The sequence below is a fragment of the Rattus norvegicus genome, chromosome 1 (genome assembly GCF_036323735.1).
Source record: "Rattus norvegicus strain BN/NHsdMcwi chromosome 1, GRCr8, whole genome shotgun sequence".
NCBI classification, from domain to species: Eukaryota; Metazoa; Chordata; class Mammalia; order Rodentia; family Muridae; genus Rattus; species Rattus norvegicus.
In genome coordinates, this window is record NC_086019.1 from 201646398 (window position 1) to 201657532 (window position 11135).

An 11135-nucleotide genomic window follows, 5' to 3' on the forward strand; every position below is an offset into this window, starting at 1 on the left:
ATTAGGTGTTCCCCAGAGTCTCGTGAACTTAAGGCTTGATCCCAGTGCAGCAGTATTCTGAGAAGAACACCCAGGTGTGATGGGTGTTTACCACTGTAGCAGTGGTGGGCCTGGAAGTATGGCGCCTATAAATGAGGCAGACTAAAATCTCATGCAGTAGCCAACTTTATCCAGAGCATCAGACAATTTATACTTCAGGTTAAAAATAAACTAAGTTCTCTCGAGTTCCAATATAGAATCACAAAGACAATCTACATGTGGCAAAAACATGTTTTTCCACAGATACGTAAAAGGATTAACAGCAGCAAGCAATAATGAGTTCTCTGAGGTAAACTCTCTCCCATTTGCTATACCTGGGAGGAACCCGAAAACACATTCCAAGAACAATTCCACATTTAGAAGAAACTGAAGCCACAAGACTCTTGTCTTGTTTTCTTAGAGTTTTCTCACAAGCACTAAGAATTCTTACACAACTATGTTCTTGGACCATGTTCCAAGAGATGGGCAGTGAGGTTATTAACCTCATTAATAGAATCGCAGCCTGATGAGCCAATAGGAGGCATGGCCTGACAATAAGTCATGGGGTGTGCCTTTAAAACCTACATCTCGTCCTCAGTCCCTTCCTCTCTATCCATAGGGAGGGTTCCTATAGCTGCATATGCTCAAAATGTTAGACATGAGTTATTGTGTGTACACGATCCAAATCAAAAGTTGTAATTCCTGGGATACAATTAGTGACAAATTAGACACTTTCAAAGAAAAGGTTAGTAAGCTTTAAAAAAGCAATAGAGGGGCTGGGGATTTAGCTCAGTGGTAGAGCGCTTACCTAGGAAGCGCAAGGCCCTGGGTTCGGTCCCCAGCTCCGAAAAAAAGAACCAAAAAAAAAAAAAAAAAAAAAAAAGCAATAGAAGGGGTTGGGGATTTAGCTCAGTGGTAGAGCGCTTGCCTAGCAAGCACAAGGCCCTGGGTTCGGTCCCCAGCTCCGAAAAAAAAGAAAAAAAAAAAAGGAAAAAAAAAAAGCAATAGAAGTTCAGAAACTGAACACAAAAGATAATTTTCACTGGGTATAGAATTCTAAGTAGATGGGATTTTTTCTGTCACTGATGAAACTCTACTGTTCTGCAGGACCATTTCCAGTGTGAAGTCACAGCCCCTACATTTGTGTCTCAGTACACAGTGTGTCTTTTCGTGTCTAGCTACTTTTACATTTTTCTACCAGTACCTTTAAGCAATTTTCTCACTAGCTGTCTCTGCTACCATTTTCTTCATGATATCATGCTTGGAATTATTGAGATTCACTGACCTCTAGGGTTATAGATGCCATCAAATTTGAGACACCTAGCTATGCCTGGTGGTACGAGCCTGTAATCCTAGCTATTTGGGAGCTAATGCAGGAACATCACAAGTTCAAAGCCACATTCTTAGAGTCTGTTTCTAAAGAACAAATGGAAAAATTACAAGAGGAAGCAGTCTTTTCTCCCTAGAACTCATGAGCTAGAAAAATGTCTTGGCTCACCAGGGCATCACAAGTTTGGCTCTGCCCCACTGTCTTGCCAGAACTGAGCCATCTTGAGAGGAGTCAGGGATAGACAACTGGGTGGCAAGCACATTCATATGCTGTGGGCAAGCAATGTGACTCATAAACTCGTGTAGAGCTGTTTGTCAGAGCAGCTCTTCAAGGGAGTTGTCTTTAACAGAACTCTGCAAAGCTGCTATCATTCCTGTAACTTCCTCTGCACTCAACCCCAAATGGTCTGATGTGACTCTTAAATCTTTCAGAGTCTCACACACAGAACTTGACATGACCTTTGCAACACCAATCCTTAGTAAACTTCAGTTCCAAGAAAGAGGAGATACCCCTGATGTCTTCTCAGCCTACTGCTCCATTTCCTCCCTATGGAAGCCCTGCACATCTCTGGCCTAAGTAAAGACCTCTGTGACTCCTTTCATGAATTTAGCCATGGGTGAGCAGCCAGACCAGTTTAATCCCTGTGACTGAGTGTGGTGGTTTGAATGAGAATGGCCCCCATAAACTCTTATATTTGAATGAGTCGGTGGAACTGTTTGGGAAGAATTAGAAGGCATGGCCTTTGCAGGAAGTATGTCACTGGGTGCAGGCTTTGAGGTTTCAAAAGCCCATACCATTTTTCCAATACCTGTCTCTCTCTGCCTGGTAGCTGTCATCTCATCATGTATGCTCTCAGCTACTACTCCAGAGTCATGCCTGCCTCCTGCCATGTTCCCTATGACAGTCATGGACTTACCCTTTCAAGCTGTAAGCAAGCCCCCAACTAAATGCTTTCTTTTATAAGTTGCCTTGGTCATGATGCCTCTGACCAGCAATAGAAAAGTAACTATAATACTGTGGTAGGCACAGGGTTTCTGTAGAGGAAACCTAACCAAACCTAGGGTCCACCTAACCAAGGCTATCACATCACCAATGCCCACAGCAATGTGTGGAATATAGCAGGTGTCCAAGGGAACAGAGGGACACTGTAGATATCCATTTGTCACACTTGTTACCATGGTAGCTATTCTCAGTGCTAGAAACTTCTGTTATCAAGGCCAGGATACTAAGCACTACAAGAAGTTGGTATCTAACTGGCTCTGCCTAAGAACCACTTGCCCAATGCTGATTCTGGCCAAAGTGTTTTCTCAGCTCTGCTGGTGGCTATTGTCTTAGTTAGGGTTACCTAACTGTGATAAAATACCATGACCAAAGAAAGTTGGGGAGGAATGGGTTTATTCAGCTTACATGTCTACATCACAGTTCATCATCAAAGAGAGTCAGGACAGTAATTCAAACAGGGCCGGAACCTAAGGCAGGAGCTGATGCAGAGGTCATGGAGGGAAGGGGTGCTGCTTACTGACTTGCTCCCCATGGCTTGCTCAGTCTGCTTTCTTATGAAATCCAGGACCACCAGCACAGGATAGCCACCCTTCCCCATCAATCACTAAGAAAATGCCCTACAGGCTTGCCTACAGCCTGGTCTTATGGAGGCATTCGATCGATTGAGATTCCATCCTTTCAAGTGACTTTAGCTTCTGTTAAGTTGACATAATGCTAGCCAGCAAGGCCATACACAAAGTGCAAAGGTACACAGTGCAGAAAGCTACGGGACTGTGGGCAGAAGCTGGCTACTAATCTCAGCTCTACAGGAACCAAACAAATGCATTTGCAGGCGGGCACCAGGGGTGAGAGGAGGAGAGGACAGAAAGCCTTTGCACAAGAAGCTACTTGACTAAAGTCACTCTGGATTACTAGATCAAAGGTTAAGAAGCAGTCAAGATACCCTGGGTATCATTTCTCAGGCACCGTCCATCTTGTTTGAGACAAAGTCTCTCACTGGCCTAGAACTAACCAAGTAAACTAGGCTGGCTGATCAACTAGCCCCAGGGATCTGCCTGTCTTTGCCTTCCCAGAGGTATTTGTAATTTATGGTTACAAATGTGGCTTTTTCATTTGACCTCTGGGGATTGAACTTGGGTCCTTACACTTGCATCACAAGAATTTCATTGGCTAAATCATCTCCCCAGTCCCACCTTTCTTCTTTTGTGTGCTGCTGGAAGTTCAACCCAGGGCCTAGTGCATACTAAGTACTGACTTTACCACTGAGCCACGCCTACCCTAGTCATCCCTATGGTAAAAACAAAACAAAACAAAACAAAAATCTCAAAGTTGCCTGCTGGTGGAATGGTGGCTATGTTTGGAATCCCAGCAGTGGGGAGACTAAGATAGGCATATTGAGAGTTCAAAGCCAGCCTGGGCTACCAAAGAAGTTCCAGGCCACTGTGGGATACATAGAAAGGTTCTGTCTCAAAAAATGAAACCTAGAGTAAAAGTAACATTGTTGTGCTGACTTGAAAGACACATCAGCATACATTATGTCTACAACCTTGTAGCAGCAAGGAAAATTAAATGCTGCATACTTGTAGTCCCAGCTCTGGGAGGAGGCACAGGCTCAGGAAAGGTCATTCTGGGCTACGTAACAGAATTGAGGCCAGCCTCAACTACAGAAGACTATGTCTCAAAAAAACTACTAGGAGGTAAAAAATGAAGGTGAAAACTGAGTAGGAACTGGTCAATATGCAAGGAGAAGAGGCAGCACCATCCTGCTGATGCACTGCCTACTCCAAACCTGCCATAAGAACAAGTCTCAGCACAAAACCATAAACTTATTTAAAACATTGAGTGTTGTTTGAAGTAAAGTTTATGATTTAAGTAAAATTAAGTTTATGTAAGGAAATCAATTCTTAGATTTTTAACCAATGAAGACTCGGGAGCCAGATGCTGGCACGAAAAAGTCTCCTTGGTCAGAGAGGCAGAGAAAGCACCCAGGTGACCTTCCTCCACAGTAGATGTCCCAGCATCCATGCCCCTTCTCCCACACCTTCATCAAGACCCCTTAGACTGCATGTCCTTCTCTTCCACTTCCTGTGTATCTCTCTGTCCATCTCCCAGACTTCCTCTTACTCTCTATGGTGTCTTAATACTTCTATGTTCACTTCCTGTCAATTGGTTGCTTGTTTCGCCTATTGACCATGGCTGACTTTATTTAATCCTGTTTACAATAGTCAAGCTGAAAGCTCTTGGATTAAAGGTGTGTGCTAAGGCTGTTTTCCCAGTAAACAACACAATCTGTGGATTTAGTGTGTGATCAAATATCCTGCAACAATTGAGGGTTCTTTTGTTTTGTTTTGTTGGTAATATTTTTTTGTAACTCAGTTGTGCAGGTACCTAGTGAGAGGTTGTCGCAATGTCAGATGCCTTGCAGGCTCAGAGCACAGGACACAGCTGGCTTAGCCTACCCCAAAACTTCCAACTCTCCTTCGAGGAATGCTTAACTTTCCCTTGCCTTTTCCCAAGGTTTGGGGCAGGAACTTAGGTACCTGCAATAGACTGAGCCCCTGGGCTTTCACAGTGCTCCATTTATAGGCGTGGCAGGAAGGGAGATATTCTACAGGGACCCGCCCCTTAATCCCCTATCAGACTACTCAAACAATAGGTTCCGAAGAAATGTTAATTTTCCCAGGAATCTCAGGCAGGAAGAAAGAAACCATCCCAGATGGAGGAACTTGTTTCAGGGACAGAGATTTCACACCTGTCACACCACTTCACAAGATGACACTGAAGCTGCGCCACTGTTGGCCAGACCACACTTTTGACACGGACTCCTTAGATATTCTTGGCTCTCTGTTTCAACCTTAGTCTCACTTTGGGACTCCTAAGTCATACTTGGGAGTGATTCCCTCAATCTTTGTTCCTCTTCCGACTAGCTGCATTACATCTTTTTCTGCTTTCCACTTTTAACCTGGCTCTTTCAGTTTATTTGTGAGGATAGGTGGCCAGATTGGACTTGTGGCACAAGTTGTGATCCAGAAACTGAGGATACTACAGCTTAAACAAAGTTCTTCACCTTTGCGCAAGCGCAGCAAGAGAGGCGGGACTGTGCACTGGCGGGACTGTGCACTGCCTGGCCCCGCCTCAGGCCCCGCCCCGGCAGCAGGCTTCTGCTGCCCAGCCGGCTGGCCATCCGGAAGGGCCACGCCTCAGGCGCCCGCGCGCCCACTAGAACGCTGCCTCCCTCTGCCCACGCCCTGCCCGGAGCTTACCGCGTCCCCTGCCGCTGGCAGCTCCTCCGTCCTCCGCCGTCTCCATCGGCCCGGCGCCAGGCTGTCCATGCGGCTTAGCGAACCGCCTCTCAGGGCACCCGGAGGCGGGAACCACTCGACCACGTGTCTGGAGAAGCCAATAAGGAGGCGTGGGGCGTAGCCTGAAGAACAGACTGTGCCTCACAGAGGGGCTGCAGGCAGGAGTAGCCGAAACCCGAGTCTCCTACGGCCTGAGGTGCGGGGAATTCTTTCACCCGCCACAGGTCGACGCCTCGCAAGCCGGGACTGGCTTGTCGCTTCTCCGTTCACAAAGTCAGTCCCAAAGGTCGTTTGTTTAAGATATGCCACACTTCTGCAACCCTTGGTCGGTGGGAGGCGCGCCCTCCTCTCATTCCTTGTGATTGGTTACTGAGTCCTGATAGATACACCGCGGACCAATCGGCACGCCCGAGGCTGCTCTGGGCGTTGTCTTCGGGAGTTGCAGTCTGACAGCTTTTAGTTTTGCTCTAAGGTACAAGAGGCTCGAATTCTCAACCTGGAATAATGTGCAAAGCCTTGCCACGGTTTTGCAGGCGGGTCGTGAGCAGGCACAGGAACACCACCTGGGGCAGGCACAGCCACAGGCGTCGGGGTTGGGGATGGCTTTCGGCCTGGCTTTGAGGAAAGCTACACATTTGACTTCTCCGAAGCTAGGCCTGGTTCCTGAAGCGTGTGCAGACTCTCCCTCCCTCCAGGGCCCACCGCAAAGTTCTGAACTGTTCTGTACCAAAGCTCCCAGACCCCCGTGCTTTATTGACGAATTAAAATAGAGCTAGTTCTTTGGCAATGATTGTCTAGCAGTGAACATGTGAACTGGTTTGAACCAGTGGGAAGTAGAGGTTGCTTGGAGCAGAGACCATAAGATCCCCTTTCCCAATTCTAGTGCAGTGTTAGCTTCCTGGGATAATGGCAGCCTTCACATCACAAGGGCAGCTGGTGGCGTGAATTTTTAACAAGTTCTTCTGAACCATGTGGTGCCTGGCTACACTCCACACTTCTCTCTTGAGACACTCTGAGCTTACCACAGGAAACCACTGTGGTGAAGTGATTGAAGCTATCCTTAGGTTACCTCAGGATCTCCAAATGGCTCTTCTACCTCAGTTCCTGTAAGAGATAACATTGATTCACTAATACAAGACTAAGAGATATTTACCTGTTTTAAAGAACTTCTCAGGCTGGAAGTAGTGGTGTATGCCTTTGATTTCAGAATTTGAGAGGCAGAGGCAGGAGGATCTCTTGAATTTGAGGCAAGTGTGGTCTATGTAGAGAGTTCCAGGGCTGCATCTCTATCTCAAAAAATTAAAAAATAAAAAGTAAAGTACTCTATTTTATGCCAAGTACTCATTAGGTGGATTGTCGAAATCTTGTGTCACACACCCTTCCTATCTGGTGCATCTTTGGAATCTATTAATTTTTTTTAAAAGGCTGGGCAGTGTGTCTTGGTGTTGTTGGAGTGCTTGCCTAGTGTATTAATCAGTGTTGTCTAGAGGAACGAAACAGAAAGGATTTTTAAAATAGGAAGGTAGAAAGAGGAAGGAGGATCAGGCATTCAAGGGTCATCATCACAGTGAGGTGGAGGTTAGTCTGGGCTACTAGAAACTGTCTTAAAAACAAAACAGGGCTGGGCTTGTTGGTGCACACCTTTAATCCCAGCACTTGGGATGCAGAGACAGGCAGATCTCTGTGAGTTCCAGGCCAGCTTGATCTGCATAGAGAGTTCTAACCAACCAGGGTTACATAGAAAGACACTGTTTCAAACAAAACAAAACGAAACAAAATAACATGGCCTGGAGAGATGGCTTACTAGTTAAGAGCATTAACTGCTCTTGCAAAATACATGTGTTCAGTTCCTCATACCTATGCCACCTGACTCACAATTGCTTATAACTCCAGCTTCTGGGGATCCAACATCTTGGACTTGTACTCACATACAAGCCCCTCAAAAAATTTAGAATTAAAAATGATCTTTCTATTAAAAAAAATAAGAAGGGGCTGGGGATTTAGCTCAGTGGTAGAGCGCTTGCCTAGGAAGCACAAGGCCCTGGGTTCGGTCCCCAGCTCCGAAAAAAAGACCAAAAAAAAAAAAAAATAATAAGAAAAGCAGCGATGAGAGAATGCCAAATTGATCAAGATCCCTTCCCTATAGGCTGTGAATGAAGTCTTGTCAGCTCAATGCAGTTTGACTTTCTGCTGATCTCTCAGAGAGTCGAATCTACAGATAAGTAATTAAGTGTCTGGAATCCTGGACAGCTTCAGGAGCAGCTCCATTTTGAGCCTGCGCACTTTTCTTTACAAGATGCTTGAGCCAAGTCCAGAATCATTTCCCCACAACCTTAGCCCGTGAACTGGGTACAGCAGTAGGTATGTGTAGAAAGGTGTAGTTTGGATTGGAGATGTAGCTCAGTGGTAGCCCAGGGTAGATCCCCAGTGCTGTAGAAGATGGCTTTTAGCTCAGATGATATTTCCCAAACGCTAGTCATTTCAGAACTGACTGCAAGATGCGTCTTAGACTTCTCCTGTTAAATGACTCAGACGTTTGTTGTTGATAGTTTAAGACAGAGTCTCATTCTATAGCTCTATCTGGCCAGGACCTCTCAGTGTAGATCCTCCTGTCCCTACCTCCTCATGCTGATTTTCCATCAAACTTGGTTCATCTTAGCCACTTTGAGGTGCACAGTAGTTAACCACACAGTGCAGGCAAATATAACTTCTCCCCATCTCCAAAATAACTCATCTTCCCCAGTTAAAGATGTCCCTGTTAAAACTGACTCCTGTTCCTACCCATCTTTCCACTGTCTTTGTAAGCCTGTGCCTGTCTACTTGGTTTGAAGCAGGGCCTTAAAAAAAAAAATAAAAAAGATAATGCCAGTCAGTGGTGGAGCACACCTTTAATCTCAGAACTTGGAGGCAGAAGCAGATGGATCTCTGGCTGATACAGATGCCATGGAGAAATATTGCTTACTAGCTTGCTCGGCCTGCTTTCTTATAGCACCCAGAACCACCTGCCCAGGGATGACACCACACAGTGGGCTGGCCCCTTCCCCATGGATCACTAATTTAGAAAATGCCCAGCAGGCTTGCCTATAGCCTGATCTTTTCTTCTTCTTCTTCTTCTTCTTCTTCTTCTTCTTCTTCTTCTTCTTCTTCTTCTTCTTCTTCTTCTTCTTCTTCTCCTTCTCCTTCTCCTTCTCCTTCTCCTTCTCCTTCTCCTTCTCCTTCTCCTTCTCCTTCTCCTTCCTTCTCCTTCTCCTTCTCCTTCTCCTTCTCCTTCTCCTTCTCCTTCTCCTTCTCCTTCTCCTTCTCCTTCTCCTTCTCCTTCTCCTTCTCCTTCTCCTTCTTCTTCTTCTTCTTCTCCTCTTTTTCTTTTTTCTTTTTTTCAGAGCTGGGGACTGAACCCAGGGCCTTGCGCTTGCTAGGCAAGCGCTCTACCACTGAGCTAAATCCCCAACCCCCTATAGCCTGATCTTAAAAAGCATTTTCTGAGACTCCTCTGGGATCACTTTAGATGTGTCAAGTAGACATAAAATTAGCCAGCACACCAAGGTCTTTGCTCTTAATGTAAATCTTATGTTTGGGAATCTATTTATTTATTTTATGTATTAACTTACTTACTTACTTACTTACTTATTGTTGTATGTGTGTTGTGACTGTGAACTCAAGTGGATAAGTTTCTCCACAAATGTGTGAAGGTCAGAGGAGGGACAGCTTCCAGTAGTCAGTTCCCTATTTCAACCATGGGTTCTGGAGATCCAATTCAGGTCATCAGACTTGGACAGCAACTACTTTTACCAATGAGCTGTCTTGCTGATTGTGTGTGTGTGTGTGTGTGTGTGTATGTGTGTGTGTGTGTTTGTGCATACTTAAAGTCCCAGTTCTCTCTCTCTCTCTCTCTCTCTCTCTCTCTCTCTGTGTGTGTGTGTGTGTGTGTGTGTGTGTGTGTGTGTGTGTGTGTAGTGGCTGCATATTTATAGCCCCATATTTATAGAACCCTTCAAATTCCAGTGACTTTTGGACAAAGAGCTGCCGTTTCAGCCCTTCCCTCTGAGAGATGACAGATGACACCTACAGTGTCTGCTAGTGAGGAGTCTAGCTTGCAGTAGGTGTTTAATAATGTTCCTGCTTTCCTTGTTTCAGCTCTTCAGATGCTAGTCTAAGGATGCTCTACCTTTGATGCTCACAGTTGCTTGCGATATGGAGGTGACATTATCTTTTCTTAGGATGCCTCCCTTCTTTATACTGTGCCTGATCCTTTCATTCTCCAGGCCTTAACTGAAGGTCCCTTCCTCAGAGGAGTTCTGACTACCTGACCTAAAGTCCTGGTCCTCTGCCTGACCCCATCTCAGCTCTCTGACACTGATCACTGTACAGTAGTTTTCTTTTTTCTTTTTTTTTTTTTCCACGTGGAGAGGTTTAATGAGAGAAGAAGAGGAGAGGAGAGGAAAGGCCGGCCATGAGCACGTGGAGGGAAGGGGTGGGGGTAGAGAGAAAGGACAGGGAAGAGAGGAAGAGCAGGGAAGAGAAGAGAACAAAGAGAGCTACAGTTGTTTTCTTGTTCAATGTTTGAGGTCCCATGTCCTTGACCGCACACCACAAACAGATCATTCCCACTGACCAGGGCCAGGTATACAGTGGGCACTCAGGAATGGACTCTCCCAACTGCAAGCTTCGTTTCTTACTTTACCATCTGTGACTTCACTATATCCCCACGAGACATTTCAGGACTGTCCTCATGTTTAGATCAAAACGACAACAAAACAAAACAAACAAAACCAGCCATGGTGACTACACATGTGGTGACCAGAAGTGGAGGTTGGGGGCAGGGTCAGCAATCCAAGGTCATCGTGAGTCTGAGACAAGCCTGCTGGGATTCAGGAGACTTTAAAGGAAAGGAAGAAGGAGTAAGGAGGGAAAAAGAAGTTGAGGCACAGAGGTGCCCAAATCTGCAAAAAAGATCAAGTAACACGCCTGATTGTAAGCTAGACCCTTTTTACTTCCCGCTTCTCTGTGGACTTCTGGTCTGCATGTCAAAAACAAGTGGATTTGAGAAAACTTAAAATAACTTCATTTTCCTCCTTTGTCCCTGAAGCCCAGCTGGAGTGCCAGGGTGGCAGTGGCTACTGAGAGCTTTCATCTCTGACTCTGGTGGGTCCTTGCTGCCCTGCTCCCTGCCCCTCACTCACAAACCTGGGGTTAGCCAGCACTTCAGGGACCAGGAAGGAGCCCTTTGTGTGCCAGGGTCCACTTTACTCCTCTATTGGCCCTATCAATATGGCCTGTTCTCTGTGCCATAAGCACCCATGTAGCACAGATACTGCTGGAGTATTAAATGAGAAGACCTGGCACACCCCAGCTGGTCTCCATCACCATATCTTAAATGGCTGGGATGCACACTGGTGACCTCATACTCTGTGCTCATCTCTAGCCTAACCTTTGGCTCTGTTCTCTCCCCTCAGACAGGACAGTCATTCCATCCGAGAGTGTTA

At 45.9% G+C, this 11135-nt stretch overlaps 1 protein-coding gene across 2 annotated transcripts in view; it reads right to left on the reverse strand.

Moving 5' to 3' along the window:
• C1h10orf143 (similar to human chromosome 10 open reading frame 143) overlaps positions 1-7745 on the reverse strand; it is a 39992-nt gene extending 32247 nt beyond the window's left edge. The window contains exon 1 of one of the 2 annotated variants that reach the window (XR_005499517.2): positions 5614-7745. Coding sequence is in view for 1 of the 2 variants with exons in the window: in NM_001401704.1 (NP_001388633.1) it covers positions 5614-5682 (69 nt within the window). In the remaining variant the exon portion in view is untranslated. The remainder of the gene's footprint in view (positions 1-5613) is intronic. The other variant, NM_001401704.1, reaches the window with a different exon arrangement.
• Between the last annotated feature and the right edge of the window lie 3390 nt (positions 7746-11135).